The sequence below is a fragment of the Monopterus albus genome, unplaced genomic scaffold, assembly GCF_001952655.1.
Source record: "Monopterus albus unplaced genomic scaffold, M_albus_1.0 scaffold41.1, whole genome shotgun sequence".
Taxonomy (NCBI): domain Eukaryota; kingdom Metazoa; phylum Chordata; class Actinopteri; order Synbranchiformes; family Synbranchidae; genus Monopterus; species Monopterus albus.
In genome coordinates, this window is record NW_018127921.1 from 520,259 (window position 1) to 536,928 (window position 16,670).

A 16,670-nucleotide genomic window follows, 5' to 3' on the forward strand; every position below is an offset into this window, starting at 1 on the left:
ATTCCTGCTCCAACCAGCCTGCTGCCTTTTAATTTTTCACTCAAACCCTTTGCTCCATTTTCCTCCTGGCTCACCTGCAGCCTGTTGCAGTTGTCTGCAGCTGACACGATGATATCTTCATCATTGAAGAGGACATCAGAGTCTCTCTTCAGATGGATGGCTTTGGAGGTGTGAACCCTCTTAGTCTCCCATAACTACAAAACAAGAAACATGGCATGTAAAGCTTGATAAATATACTGTAATGTAGACTTCCACAAACTAACATGACTTTTCTCCTGTTTTCCTAATAAAGTGCTTCTTTGTAAACTGTGTTTTCACATTATCATCATCATTATGCTGCAGATTCAAACTGAGAATAATCAGTCTGTGGCCAAAAAAAAAAGTTATCAGTACCCGTCTCATGAATTTCTGACTGAGGTGGATACATTGGGGCAGTTGAGCTGCCTCAATAGGAGCAAGTCTAAACAACAACACTGAACTCACAGAGAACTTCTTGCCACCAAAATAATATTAAATATGTGTATCTCCAGTTTGTCATTTGCACTGTAAAGGCCTATATCCCATATGATCACTTTGTTTTCAGGCTGTTGATGATACATACTGCTTTCTCTAAGGGTCAGGACAAATCAGCTGACAATTAATGCTTATATAAAGAAAAGCTTAAAGCAAATCAAGGTACAGAGCTCCAGGTTTTCACTTACTTTTATAACACATCAAACAGTAGCTGTTTATGCTTTATTTACAGTATCCTGGCTGGTAAGTGGGGAGTTTGTTCAAGCTTTCAAACACGCAAAATGATGTTCAGTTAAAATGTCTGAAGTAGAACTGCAACATAATTCCTGATTATTCCACATTAGGATGAGGAGGGACCAAATATATGCTCACTGTTCAGGGTCATAAGCTTTGATATTACTGGCACAATAGGTATGAAAACAGTAGCTGTGCCACCAGATACACTAATTTATAACACCTCCCACCCCCATCCCCAGTCTCCCACACACACACACACACACACACACACACACACACACACACACACTGAGTCAGACTTACCCTGACAGTCTGGTCGTCAGAGCAGGAGAGCAGCTGTGAGCCATCAGGAGAGAACTGGACACGCTGGACCCAGCTTAAGTGACCACTGCAGTCAGCCATCTTCTTATTGGCTTCTAAGTCCCACAGCTGGAAGACACACATATGGATTACTGTACACTTACAAGCCAATAGTATAGTATTATTTTCAGGAACCTTCAGTCTTATACAATATAGCACTTCAATTGGACACCAAAACAGCGTGGCTGGAAACCATTTTAAAGGTGCATTACTAAGACACAGATGTGGCTTTCTTCCTTCTGTGCGTGCAAGTACTGTAGCTGGCTTATATGTAATGCTGGCTTCATTAGCAAGCTGATTTTGTACCTTTGTACTAAATTATTCTGGTTGTAATTTGGAGTCATTCCAACTGACTGAAGGGTTAGTGTTGTGTTGTCTAATTAGCGGAAACCAGAGCGTTTTCCTGGATTAGCAAATGAAGTAATTTTGCTAATTGTTGCTCAGCTTTGGTCCAGGTTGTCAGACAGTAGCATTTCAGTGATAAGTTGTTAAAATTTATACCATCAACACAACTAGAAAAGTGGTGTTCTACGGTGTTCAAAGGTTTGTTCAACTATCAAAGCGTAACATGAAATTTCTCGTTTCACATACAATTCACAGTTATGTGTGTCAGGTATGTAACACTGAACGATATGTGATAGTACTGTATCAATATTACTGAAAAAAAAACATTCCTCTATATAATTTGCTTGTGTTACTGCAGATACATCTGTAACAAACAATGTTAGACATACGTATTCATTTTATTTAAAGTAAACCTCTTTATTTGACATTGTGCCACTGCAATGCCACTGAATACCACAGGCTCTATATTAGTTCTGGAGCTGATTATTACTGCTGCACTACCTACCACAACGGTTTCTGGCTGAGCATGTATGACCTAGTTTCACAGACAGGGCAAGAGGGGCAACAAGGAACAGTGGGAGAAGAGGAGGGGAAGCTGCTCGAGTTCGTTTTGACTCTCACTTCAGCCCTTAACGGTTGAAAATTAGAGGGCGAAGTTATTTAATGCAGCTTTAAATAAATTCATTAAAATAATTTAATTTAATAAATACATTTTTACTGCAAAAGATATGAATCCTGATCACTACCACACTTCACACACAAGAAAAACAGAATGTGAATGAGAAAGACAAAAAAATATGCATTTAAAACAAATTAAACTTTTTCTGCATAAAAGAATTGTAACTGTATTTTTCAAAACATCTAACAACACACCAATAAAATGATAAACATCCTATAAAATATGACCTATATACCACGTACTACCTTTTATACAGAAACATTTTGATAAAACCAATGATGGTAAGATGATGTCATGGGGTAGGACTGGATAAGTCTGACTTCTTCCTACTCCGTTCAAGCATGTACTAGGTATAAGCAAATTGATATTGGATTAGCATTTGTTGGATATGTGTGAAATTATGTGTGTTGACATATCGACTGTCTTTACATGCTTGAAAGAATAAAATCAATCAATCAATCAAAAAAAAAAGAGGACATTCAGTACAAAGTGGGATTGTGTGAGTGAGTACGTGTTGTACCTCCACAGCATAGTTTGAGAAGGCAATAGCCAGCAGATTACTGGTAGGACAGGCGTGGCAGTATTGCACCATGCTCAGACGACTGGTCCTGATCTCCAACAACATGTCTGATGTGTCCACATCAAACACCTGAAAAACAGACATTTGGATTTACCCACCTAAAGTGGCAATAAATACAAACTTACTGTATATTATATCTTACCAGGAACAGAAGTTTAAGGCCATTAATATCAGTTTGTGAGAGAGAAAAAAAATACTGCAACAATATTTGTTTTAAACAAATAGAACACCAAAACCTTTTTCAGAAAGGACAACGTAAATGATCAAAAATAAGAAATGTGACCTAGACATGAACTGAATTAGATATTTTACAGCTGAAAATTGCCAGTGCTCCCTGCCGGTCAAGCTGTGTAATAATGACACTATCTACATGACCTCAAATATATCTTTGGCAATTTTATATACACATTGTGGTGTGCTAAAATCTGCTGGTTTTCCCTCTCATGAAAGCCAAAGAAACCACCTCCGCAGTGTTTGGGTTGTTTTCTGGAAACCAAATGAATGAAGATGTACAGTAGAGGACACGGATCAACTAATTACAGGACAAGACTGACTGACTGTGGAAAGCTCAGAAGAGGAGGGGCTGTGCACATTTACAACCAGGACACATGTTCTTGATAGTGGAAGACAATCTGTCAAACAGACTCTCTTTTCCATCTCCTTCAACGAAATGACATGCAACAATAAGGTTAGGGAGAATAAGTGAACCCTGTTGTGTTGGATTTTTATCTGTACAGCTGAAAAATGTACGACAAGACAGATTCAAACTATCTTCACCCTTTATCTCACATTTAGGACTGCCCACACATAGCAAACTACAAACAATAAGAGTTTCTACTCAATAAAACATGATCACAGCCTTACAAACAAATCTTCACGTTCCAAAATGCTCACCAAAACAGCATTCCTGGCAGCACAAATGATGCGTTTGCTGTCTGCCGTCCAGGTGCTGCACTTGACAAGCACCTCTTCATCGCTCTCTGCAAACATGTTCCTCACATTGATTGTCTTCCACATGTTGGCAGATGATACTTGAAATAGCTGCGCGCACACACACAGCAACACAAAAAACACAGTAGGAGCATGTCAGTACAGAATAAATTCTAAAAGCACTGTAGTTTGAAAGCATCTGTGAACACAAGCCTATATGATGTTTAAAAATGGAAAGTATTCCCAAAAAGTCCTGGTGTTCCTTCTAGAGGTGCCATCATCCTACTTTATCAAAGCACTAGTAATAACAGACATAATCACATTTATTTTTGCCAAGCACACATTCGTTTCAGGTAAAGTAGAGAAAAAGTAGCTGCTGCAGCTTTTATTTCCATTTGTTTTTGTGCCCTGCTGAGCTATACCGGCACCATTTGAGACATTTTAGTTTATAAAATAGTTTGGACAATTTTAAGTCGAAATCAACTTCTAACATAAAATATGTTCTCAATCCAACAAAGCAAACAGAAAAGGGGTCTTTTATAATTAGCATCGCCAACGATAAAGAGGAGTAGATTTTCTTACTGGCATCGTCCATATTTACTGTACTTAACATTTGTTACACTGTATCACGTTGTTATTACAAATAGTAATAAATATGTCACAGTGCATTATGTCACACTGTTTATGGTTAATTTTCTCAGGAAAGAGTTATTTACTTTGATTTAATGGCCTCACCTTTACAGTGCCATCGTTGGAGGACGTTGACACATAGCTGTCATCAGGGGAGAAGCAGCAGTGGTTGACTGGCTCAAAGTGGCCAAACAGGGTGTTCTGGGAGGATGGCTTGTTGAGGTTCCACACCTACAGATACAGAGAAATACAATGACAACGAGAGAGGAAAAGACAAAGTATGAAAGAAGAATGAAAACATTAGAAAGTCAACTGTTGCTTATTGTAGCACAATTGTATTGTATAAATGCATGTATAAGATATTTTAATCATTTAGACATTGTATGACAAAAACACATACTATACATGGAGAGAAGGAGTCACACCACAAAAAAGGCACAATATGTCTGTACTCTGACATACCTTGACGTTCAGATATTTGTCATTGGAGCAGGTGACCAGCAGGAGGCGCCGTGTCGTGTTGGTAAACTGACAGTGGTTGACCTGCTCTTCATGCTCCTCCTCAAAGACCCTCAGCAGCATGGCTCGCTCTACATTCCACACCTAACAAACACAGTTTCAAGATTTTTAAGAAGAAAAAAAAGGGTGTTGGATTTTAACGTGTCATTTTATGTGAAATGTACTTGTCTGTCTGTTGCTATAAACCAAGCTGGTCATAACGGGGGAGTGGACAGTTACCTGCTCACCTTTACTTTCCTGTCACTAGAGCAGGTTGCTAGAAGATGGTCGTCAGGGGAGAAGGCACAGCAGAGAACCTCGTCATCATGGGCCGGGATCTCCATGAGCTTCTCACCTGAGGTGCTTTTAAACACCTGAGCACACAAGTATGACAACGGCAGTTACATAATACTTATATGCAGTGAAATTACTAAATTCGTTATTAAGGACCACAACTTCTTCCTTCACTTCCAGATTCAGAGGTTTGAAAGCTCAATATTAAATTGAATAATTGTGCAGTGAATGAATGCTCAGTAATTATAAGTTTTACTATTACTTGTGTATAATTCCCAATTGTTGCACAGGAGCAGCTACATACCTAAATCTCCTGTACAAAGAGCACTCTGACCATTATGCTGCATTTTCATTTCTTAAATGAACAGGCCTGCAGTGGATTTGCCTCCTTTTTTTGTTCTCCATGTAAACACACACACACACACACACACACACACACCTATACACAAATGCAACAAAAGAAATACATCTGCTTTGATACCTTCAGAGTCTTGCTGGCTCCACAGGAGGCGATCTTGGCTCCATCATGAGAGAAGCAGGCAGAGTAGATGGAGCCCTGCTGGGGGTGGATCACCAGACGGGACAGACTCTCTACACTGCTCTTATTCCTGGACAGAAAAAATACACACACACACACACACACACACACACACACGAGACACAACAAAAATATTCAATTTGTGAAAATGAAAAAACCTTGTATCCAATTAGCTTTTAGCTCAGTCACATACATTTCTATTTGCAGCAAACAAAAATTTTAAAAGCAACTGATTTATAATTGCTCAAGAAGGTCAGTACAGTCATTGATTTTAACATTCACACATTAGAGTAACAGTAAATTGTTTGCTTGCTTGCGTACAGCCAGTCAAAGTAGAGTTTCCCTGTGCTGGCCCGGTCCTGTGCCTGCTGCAGAGCCTGCCTGTAGACCTCAGAGGTGCATGGCTGAGACAGTGCCAGTTGCACCACATCAGGAAAAGGACGCTGCTCCAGCTGGTGGCCGTTCAGAGACAAAAACTCCTGGAACTGACTGCGCACTTCACTGTTCTGGGAGGACAGAAAGCACAAGTGCACTTCAGTCCACAGCTGTGGAGCATGTAAGTGAAACTATACGAGACTTGTCTCTTATTATGAAGACAGCTTTTCTTCACTAAGGACGCCATTGGAAGACATTTTATCTTTCTTGATCTCATGAGAGATTTTTGTGTGATGGGTTTATCACCCTAATGGTAAGGCTTTGCACTAATCCTCTTCTTTTCTTGACTATGTGAGTTATCTGCCAAGTTTTTATAAACTGAATTTGATGATATGAAGATGATACAAAAATGGTGAACATCCTTATGTTAAAGCTAGGTTATTATCATTTTCCAATGCCATATAGGAGCTTTTTTAACATAAACACAGGAGGGAGTCTTTACAAAAACTGTAACTCTCCATTGTAATCAGGTGAAAAATGCACTGTTCAGCAAAAAGTGCTGAATAAATATACATACCAACTTCGTCATTTATACAGATATGGAAGAAAAACATTTATTGAAAATTACTGATGTCTACACAAATGGGATATGAGACCAAATTATTACTTTGGTATAAAATCAAACTATTTTTGCATTAGAAACATCAAAAAAGAGCAGGGCCCTCTTAAAATTGATGTCCTTGCAAAACAGGTGTGGGAGTTACACATCCCTATGCGTTCCCGGTAACTGTATGATAAACCACCTGCTAATTATCAAATCAGCTGTCTTGCCACAATAAAAATTGGGAAGGGACCAGGGGACAGCCAAAATATAGATGGGCAATGAACTTATCTTTATAAATGAGATGAAAAACAACTTGGTGGGGAGGATGGAGGGACACATTTTATTTAACCCACTAAGTTTTGTTGTAGCCTGACCTCTTTGTCCAGAATGGGTCCATACTCCACATAGTCATTGATGAGGTGGGCTGGACCCATTATCTGGGCCTTGATGTTGACCCAATCCAAAGAGAACATGAGGGAGTAGAGCTCCTAGACAAAGAAAGAAAGACAAAGACATGGTGAGCAAAACAGATGCTGAAGAAATAATCAAGTCCATGCCTGAATGGAGTGTGCGTGGGCAATATTGCTGAAATTAATATTACCACATTAATAAGACAACTTTCCTGATAGTGAAAATTTTGGCAAAATCATACATTAAAATAATTTATGCTCAGTGAAACTGTTTCAGTGCATTTCATCAGCAAAACCTAAATGGGAAAAAATATTTTATGAAATGAAAATGATCTAACAAATCGAAATCTAAGAAAAGTTCTAGATGGAGCCGTGCTTTTTTTGTTGCAGGCCTTAAGCTGAGGAATAACTTGCCCCTACATATTAGACTGGCTCCTACAGTATCTGCCTTTAAATTTCTGCTATGGCTCATAACATTCTGTGATAGCACTCTTTTTGTATCACCTCTTCTATCCCCTTTCACCCTACCTGTTATTATTTTGCACTTCTGTAATTGTTTGTAGGAATAGGATATGGCACTTTGCTTTTTTAATTTTATACTTGTTTTATGGTTTTAACTTATTTTAGCATGCACAGCATTTTAGCTAAATTCTGTTGTTTAAAATGTGCTTCATAAATAAATTGACACCGACATGATGTCAGCACACAATAAACACTGAAAGCTGATTTTCAAAAACACTGATGTGTGATTCTTACTTGAGAGAGATTGGCTTTGGCCATGTGGTAGGGCAGGAATCTGATCCAATAGAGACATTCCTCATCTCCTGACGTGGGAGGGCCGTCTCTGTAGTGCTGCTGGTACTGACGCACCACCTTAGTGTGGAGGCTCTAAAACACATGGACAAATTAATTATCCCAACATGGACAGAAGCCTAACATCTCTTAAGTGCTACAAACCTACAGTTGTAAAGCAACTATCGAAGTGTCTCAGTGTTTTCCATACACTGACTTATTTGTGGTGGGCCACCACAATATCAACACTGACCGACACAAAATGATTTAAAATATGTAGGTTAAAACTTAATTCCATGTAGTGCCATGCGTAGGGCTTAGTCCCTCCATGTCCCGCTCTATTTCTCTCTCTTGCACACACCGATACATGTTATTAGCAAGCTAGTAAGGCTAGCTAAGCTAACATTGGAATACAGCTGTTGCCAAGGTCAGCATGCTGTATATAACATGGATGTGTATGGACTAATCTGCAAGTGGATAGATTTCTAATATTTACTGGCACTGCTGAAGCAGCAAGAGAGGGTCAGGAAGAAATGGTTAAAGAGACAGATGTACGTTAGAAGAGGAGGAAGGCAGCAACCAACATGCTACTACTGTGGGAGCTAGTCCAGGTAGTGCAGCAGGGACAGATCCTATGAACCGAGGTAGCCTACTATAGTATTACTATATGAGCATCCGCCTCAAGTAGAATCTAATTCTGTGGGAAACACTGTCAACATCACTGCCCATGTAGTAATAAATTGGGAACCCAACTTCCAGACTAACTTCTAGCTCAGTACGGTTCTGCTCCACCAGGAAGTCCAGCTGGAGGTCATGGAGGTAGTATAGGTATGGTTTATTGTGACTGTCCACAAAGAGCAGAGACTTATTGGCAAACTCCTCAAGAATGTCCTCCACCTCCTCCGGCTCCAGGTCCCACAGAACAGACAGTACCTGGGAGAAGGAATAACATCATAAGTGATGAGAGTTTTTATAGCTGAAAAAACATGGAAGCATCTCTTGTTGTGTAGCCAAACCTTAGCAGGGACTTTGATGTCCTTTTCTATTACAGTAAGGTCCTTGTAAAGCTCTTGATGTTCATCAGGCAGGACCTCAATACTTGCAGCCATGGCCTGATCTAGGGCATCATAATCGTAGGATGATGACTTTCTTATCCGCTTAAACTGCTTCTGCTGCAGCTGGCCGAGGTAGTAATGCCAACGGTTGGGTTTCTCTTTGAGCAGAGCCCCAATCAAGGACACCACCAGAGGAGAGCCTGTGACAGTGGCACAAAGAAGCAGAAAAATGTGTACTGAAGGCACACTATATGAGCAAAAATATTGCCCCATAAAGCATAAGATTTGAATCCACCACAGAAAAAATAAATATTAGTTCCTAGTGTACTAATATCACATCCTATAAAAAGTTTCATTTACGTCACCAGCATTAATAAATGCAAAATTAAATCAGGTCTTTGTTTTCTCTTAGAATCTTTGAGAAACATTTAAATATTTAAATTTATATGACAAATTGATTGTGTAACATTTATTAATAATTAATATTGTGACAAAAGTTATGGACTGTATGTATGTTTCATTTTACGGACCTTTACATTCTCTTACAATGCTGCGAGCCTCCTCAGGAAGTGCCTTTGGTTTAGTTTTTGTGTACAGAGCAAGGATTTCCAATGCTTTGTTTTCATCTAGACCACTCTCCACCTCCACCTCATATTTAGCACCTACAAAATATAAGCACAAAAGGTTTCATCTAAGCTTGCAGGTGTGTCATAAGTAAAGTAGAAGACAACAATTTAAAACACCTAAACTAGATAATGTAACTTAAAAAAACTCAAGAAATAGTTTAGCTAATATTCAGACAATTAGTACGTAATTATCATATGGTAAAACAACTGCAACAAAAGCAAAAACCAGTGAACACACCACTAACTGAATCAGTAAGGCTTCTATTTCTGGTGGTCAAAAGTATCCGACAGTGGATATCAAATGCCTTCAGCACTGTACTGTCCCAGATGTCATCTAGAATCAGCAGAGATCTAAAAAAAGAGGAGAGAAGTGATCAGGCACAGGAAAAAGAAATGGAACAAAGTGTTTATCACAGCACCTAGTAAGTGTTATAAGGAGACCAGACACACAAATAAATTCAAGTTCTTTATGAGAATGCATTTGCACTGCATACCAGCACAGCTGAAGGACAAGGAAAGTAATATGGATATTTTTATGCTTATCTGAATATACAGTAGTAACCTCGGATATCTGCGTAGCATGAGGAAGCGCAGGCGCTCCTTGGCTTCATCTAGAGAGCTTGGGGTTCGATGAAGGGACTGGGAATCCAGGCTCTGCTCCAGACGAAAACACAATAACTGGATCTTCACCAGCAGGTCCGGTTTGTCCAGCTGACCAATGGACAGCCAGTGGACACCTCCGGGAAAACACTCTGCAGATGGACACAGAGGGGGAAAAAAAAGAGGCTGGAGGAGTAAGAGATGAGAAGCTACTGAAAGCTGAATTCTTGGCAGCTGTGTTTGATAACACATTAGTGTTAACATCAGTAACATCAGTGAGAATGAAAGTCGCACCAGGATTACTTCAGTTTTTTAATAACTTGTAGGCTATTTGTCGGTGATATTTGTTAGTTTCAAAGTAATGCATGATTATTAGGCAGTGTTGGTCATTCACCTTCAATGAGTTCATGGTGTCTGACAGCCTCTGCAGCCAGGACAGATTTGCCCGAGCCAGCCATTCCAAACACAGTGACCCAGCCAGCCTCTTTCTGCAGACGGTAAAGTTTCTCCCTGACCCGGTTCACCAGCTCTGGTCGGCTGACAAACACCACTGGCCTCTGTGGTACACCACCTTCACTCAGCACTGTCTGAACTATTAGACAGGAAGGGGGTTGATATTAAGGACGTACCAGCAGACAGGTTGTGGGAATGTTTGAGTCTACTGGTGTGAAAATTGATGTGTTGTCTAACCAAAGAAGCAAACTCATACAACCAACAGTGACTACAAATTAAATATTTAAATACAATTTTTCTCCAACACTCAAGCACTCCCACACGCAGACAACACAAACTTTCAAACCTCTACATGCTCCACTCACAGTTACCAACTTCTCACCGTAAGATGTGGAGCCATCAGAGGGGTTCTTATGTACATCAGGTAGATTATCATGGAGCAGATTGGCCAAATCATCATATCCCTCCTTGACAAGTGCATTGTAAAAGGAGGTGTAAGCATAGTTGTCCTTTCTCAGCAGCAGCTCCAGCAAAGTCACAGCCCGATCCTTCCTGGTACGCTGGAGAAAGACAAGTGTTTAGATTGAGGTGTGTGTGTAAAACCCAGAGTTTTTCTCTCTGGGATTTTATGGGACAAATTTAACAAGAGCAGGTTAGTTAAATGAGCAATAAAAATAACAAAAGGTACAGTCAGGAGTAGAAGGTGCAAAGGTCAGAGTCACATTCCCAAGACAACAAATGAAATATCTCTGTGATTCTGAAGGCTAAATTCAGACGACAGAAGGTGAAAAAATTCAAACGAATATTAACACACAAATTGGTTGTGATGTTAAGTCACTTCCAACAGCAGGCAACATATATTTTGTCAATATAGTCCTCTGTAAGACACCATAACTAAACCTACTCACTCATAGACACATGGTAAAATACAGTTAATTGATTAACAAATCAACTGAGAGCAGCCAGTAAGGTTCAAGTTGAGGAGAGCTGTGTCTAGAACATTGTGATATGCTGCACATAAAATGGCAAGTAATGTGGGGATGAGATGGCATGAATGAATAAATGAAGAAAAGAGGAGAGTGACTCAATACACATACAATGACAACATCTGAGGAGGAAAAAAGACCCATACTGCATTAAACTGTTATCTTGATAATATTCATTGCCAAACGTGTCAGTTTTAGAAAAAGGAAAATGCCACCTCAAAACTGTGCAGGAAGAAAGCAAGCAGCAAGATATAATTAAAGTGCTAAATATTAGGGGTTCCAAATTAGAAATAACTTCCCCCTTGATCTCTCAACTCGAGCAGAGGCTCACCTGAGCCGTGATCCTATCCTCCTCATCGACAGTCATCACACCATCAGCGATCATGTGGTCCATTAGGTGGGAAGGCTGGATGTCTTGCTCTAGATTATGGCGAAAGCGCAACAGACAGCTCCGTGCTCCTTCCTCCAGCGCCATCTCTGCACAACATGACAACCAACTGCTTACATTTTTTTTTAAAGTTTATTTTACCAGGAAGTCCCAGTGAGATCAAGATCTTTTTTTCAAGGGAGACCTGGCCAAGATGGCAGCCATACAAATTTACAACATAAAAAAAATTCTACACATACAACACAAACAAAAATTCCATTCACAAGATAAAACAATGGACTCTCAAGAGAAACAGCTACATGTCTCCTTCACCACATTCTTTATATCCTAACATTCTACAATAGATATGAATGTGTCCAACTTTAGATCTTCCTGCAAGTTATTTCATGACCCAGGTGCATAGTAGGAAAAAGCAGTTTTCCCCAGATCTGTAAAAATTCAAGGTACATTAAAAAGTAACCACCTGGAGGAGCACAGCTGGTAACCACCAGAGCTAAGACAGAAAAAGGTACAAACATAAGCTGGAAGTGTATGCAGTATCACTTTAGAGATAAACATATACTAGTGTTATCTACAGGATCAGTGATGTCCATCCGGCTAACTCATAAAGAATGCAGTGGTGAGTAAGAAACGTTGATTTGAAATGAAATGAAAAAATGTATCGTACACTGAATCAAGGCTTCACAAAACACAGGAGGCTGCATGCATATATATAATATATTCCCATAATCAATCACAGGTAGAAAAGTAGTTCCCACAAGTTTTTTTAGCATTGTACTGAAACAAGATTTATTTCTAAATAAAAGCTCATCTTCATGTGGAGCTTCTTAACTAGACTGGCAACAGGCACTTTGAATAAAAACTTATCATCTATCCATATCCCCAGGTACTTGTAGGAGGACACTCTTCCAATAAATGTTCCATCAAATGTGAGAATACTACAATTATCAAGCAACTATGGATATGCTTTTGAGACGACCATGAACTTTTGAGCATTTAAAACCAATTTTAAACTCAGCAGACTCACTTGAAAAGACTGAAATCTGAGGCTCTTGTAACGCCAGTGCTACAGAGGACGAATGCCTATAAATAATATCATTAGTTTAGAGGTGTATTTTTGGTAGAATATCCTTACCTAAAGAATTAATAAAAATAGAAAATAAAATTGGTCCGAAAATGGAACCCTGGGTAAGATCTATGGGTATCTCAAGAAAATCAGATTTATGGCACACTGGAATTGATCTACAAAATCATTTTTTAACTATTTAATAGCATTAGAACTGAAACCAATATTCCCAAGTTGTTCAAGTAACAATACATGGTCAAACCCCTTAGAGAGGTCCACAAATAAGACAACACAATGTTGTTTTCTGTCCAAAGCACCAAAGAGATAATTTGCAACAACCATAACGGTAGTAATGGTGCTGTGACTGGTTCTAAAGCCAGACTGAAAAGCACTTAAGATATTATTGCCAAATAAAAACAGCGTCAGCAGAGTTCTTCATGCTGAAACAAAAAAGAGCCTGCTTCAATCTGTTGCCACAAGGCCAGAAGAGCATAATTGTGTAAAATCCCTAGCATATCTACCCTTCTCTCTCTCCTCATTTCTTGACACACCTCTGCTATCTACTACCTAATAAAGGCAAAATGAGACCCTATATGTCATCCCCTCAATTTCTGTAACATCTCTACTGTCTACTATCAAATAATGGCAAAAAATGCCCAGAAGCAAACATTTTAAGATAACTTACATGGAACTGAAGCAATTTAGTTGATTATCAGTCGGTCAGAAAATCAATCTGAAACTATTTCAATGACTGATTTTCTTTTAATGGAACAAATGATTAGTTGATCGACTGAGGAAATAACTGTCGATTAACTTAGAATGAAAATAATTTCAGTTGCAGCCAAATATTACTAGACCAAAATACACAAAGGTATGTGGACCAGGTCGATACAGTGAAGTATACAAGTGTATAAACTTTGTGCCACAATCAAAAAACGAAAAACAGGAAGAACAGAAATAAAAGGGCTTATCAGCTGTTCACATATGCCTAACCAATGCCAAACTACAATACAAAAGTGACATTTAAGACAGTTTATATAACCTCCATAACATTTTTTTGCTCTAAAATAATACAGCAGTAGCTCAGAAAGGTTACCAGACTGGTTAAGATAACATGTATGGCTAAATTTCTTTATAAGTAACAACACTGTGGTGGGAGCGTAGATACTTTTTGACAGCTCTACAATGCATGTGTCTGAATGTGAAGGTTAATATAGTTAGTGCAAGTCAGGTTTAGCGCAGTCTTTCTTCTTATCATTAACGTTAGACTGACTGACTGATACACTTAGCTCGTTTCAATACTTGTCTCGACAAGTTCACTCACTCAGACCTTTCTAACATGAAACAAAGAAATAAACAACTGGTAGATACTTACGATTATCTTCTTTCCTTTAACGAGGAAGAAATGTATTTACCTGTATACGGTTATAAGGTAATGTGTTTTTACACAATCAATAAGTAAATAGCAATTTATTACAGTATTATCAGTTATACTACACACCCAAAGAAGACAGCTTCCTCATTCAGAACCAAAACAACTACTCCGATGAGAGGCAGCCAATTGTGGAGCAGGATTTAAACCATGTGACTGATGAGGTCATGTATTTAACAAATTTGTAACTGGGCAAACTGATGCTGCCTTCATAGCCCTCACTACTGTCTACGTAAAAACTCCGCTGCCCTCATTTAAATGATTTTAGTCCGGTAATAAATATTAATACGACCCCTATAAAATATGTGTTAAATAGACGTACTTATTTTTGTAATGGCCGTATTTTTGTTTGTAAATAAAGTCGCTCAGGGGCATTTGTGCTTCTGTGAATTTCACATCTTCTTTTATATGTTCAGTTAATATAGTGTAACAGTTTTGTGTGTAGCTATAACGTTTTTATTTTAAATGCTTTGCGTCTGCTAAATATTCATCTCCGCAAAATTTAGCATAACAACAAGTGTCCATCTGTGTTTGCAACTTAGAATTGTAAAAGGTCCGGACTGTATTTAAAGGTAACACAGTACTGCCTGGTGACAGAAAGAGATGTGAGAGGATATGTTTCTTCAATAGACTGGAATAAACAACTATGTGGACCATAGTACAAAGATGCACTGATACTGCATGATGTTGTAAGCATACCAGCATATTGTTATATTATTGGACTTGTAAAGCAAAGGTAATTTATGATTAGTAAAACATTTTGTGTGTTTGTGCATATATTATTAACACAACATCCATCCATTTTCTATACCGCTTAGTCCCAAACGGGGTCACGGAGTCAATCCCAGCCAGCTGCGGGCGAGAGGTGGGGTACACCCTGGACAGGTCGCATCGCAGGGCTAACATGCAGACAAACAACCACTCACAATCACTCCTACGGGCAATTTGGAGACACCAATCAACCTATGCTGCAGGTCTGTGGGAGGAAGCTGGAGCACCCGGAAAGAACCCACGCAAGCACGGGGAGAATATGCAAACTCCGGGCTCGAACCCGGAATATTCTCGCTGTGAGGCGCTAACCACCGCGCCACCCTGCTGCCCCCATTAACATTTTTATTCTGGACCATAACCCTGTCCCATTTGTAAACAAATTCATTTTCTCTCTTTATCTTTTCTTTTTTTATTACATTTTTTGCTAATGTGTTTATTCAGCATTACACTGTGTATTGTGTACAAATAAAACTGTAAACATTGAGAATGTGTGAGTGTATTGTGTTGTAATATTTGAGTGGGTCGGGGCTGATTTGAGGAATGTCATCACCTCTGATGGAATACTTTAAAAATGTATCAATCTTAAAAAGAAAAGCATAAAAAACTTAATCCATCATGTTTTGAAAAAGAGTTGTCAGACTTACATTTGGTAAATCCAGATGTGCAGATTTGATGGAACATGGATAAGTTGTCTGTTTGTCGGTATTGTGCCATCAAACCTCATCACACCATGTACGTCACAGAATGATCCTTAGTTCCCTCTAGCTGGCCCACACCTCTACTCTCTCTCTTGATAGGACAGACATCCACACACAAAGCACACATGTTGAGATCCATATAAGGCCACTTCTAAGGTAGACTGAAAGAACTGGACGTATTTCACATCATTTGACCACAAGAGGGCGGTGAAGCCTTTTTGCTGGTCTCTTATTTATATATGTACATACGATGAAAATTACAGAATTGATGTTATTTAGTCATGGGATCAATCGCTCAGGAGGAGTGGCCGCCTGTTTTAATAACTTTCCAGGTAAACTTGTGACATGTTGCAGATACAGAGGGGCACTGGTTAGGTGTAGTGATGGACACTTAGCTCTTGTTTCATTGTCTTCAGTAAAAGCTCCCACATGGTTATTTGATTTGACCTGTCACATGTTTTTAACAAACTTCATTTGGTGTCAGAGGAATCTTTGCCTTTGTATTTGTATTTGTATCTATCCCGATTAGATCCTATCTAGTTATCTCTGCATGGTCTCTCTCTCTCTCTTACAAAGCATCTATCCGTTCATCCTTCAAACAATATATTATCTACATACAATTCTGGTTGTTGTCATAGGGCTTGGGATATTGAGGTGACAGGATGGTCCCGTGACGTGAGCTCAACACACACCCACAGGGAACTGAGAGAATGAAGAGCGAGTTGACAAACAGAGCAGAAGAGGAGAAAGAGGAATGAAGAGATTTATAACATGTCTGCAAGTAACAGGGAAGGGGGGGGGGGGGGGAAA

At 39.2% G+C, this 16,670-nt stretch overlaps 1 protein-coding gene across 5 annotated transcripts in view; it reads right to left on the reverse strand.

The window, feature by feature from the left end:
- apaf1 (apoptotic peptidase activating factor 1) overlaps positions 1 to 15,892 on the reverse strand; it is a 39,523-nt gene extending 23,631 nt beyond the window's left edge. The window contains exons 1-21 of one of the 5 annotated variants that reach the window (XM_020599572.1): positions 14,461 to 14,526; positions 14,335 to 14,374; positions 11,837 to 11,982; positions 10,902 to 11,079; positions 10,461 to 10,658; positions 10,029 to 10,218; positions 9,705 to 9,817; positions 9,371 to 9,502; positions 8,802 to 9,040; positions 8,551 to 8,718; positions 7,750 to 7,881; positions 6,958 to 7,071; positions 5,926 to 6,110; positions 5,548 to 5,674; positions 5,021 to 5,146; positions 4,737 to 4,877; positions 4,380 to 4,505; positions 3,609 to 3,755; positions 2,655 to 2,783; positions 1,054 to 1,179; positions 75 to 194 (exon numbers count right to left, since the gene is read on the reverse strand). In XM_020599572.1, coding sequence (XP_020455228.1) covers positions 75 to 194; positions 1,054 to 1,179; positions 2,655 to 2,783; positions 3,609 to 3,755; positions 4,380 to 4,505; positions 4,737 to 4,877; positions 5,021 to 5,146; positions 5,548 to 5,674; positions 5,926 to 6,110; positions 6,958 to 7,071; positions 7,750 to 7,881; positions 8,551 to 8,718; positions 8,802 to 9,040; positions 9,371 to 9,502; positions 9,705 to 9,817; positions 10,029 to 10,218; positions 10,461 to 10,658; positions 10,902 to 11,079; positions 11,837 to 11,980 — 2,835 coding nt within the window. In that variant the 5' untranslated portion in view covers positions 11,981 to 11,982; positions 14,335 to 14,374; positions 14,461 to 14,526. The other 4 variants (XM_020599574.1, XM_020599575.1, XM_020599571.1 and 1 more) reach the window with 4 other exon arrangements.
- Between the last annotated feature and the right edge of the window lie 778 nt (positions 15,893 to 16,670).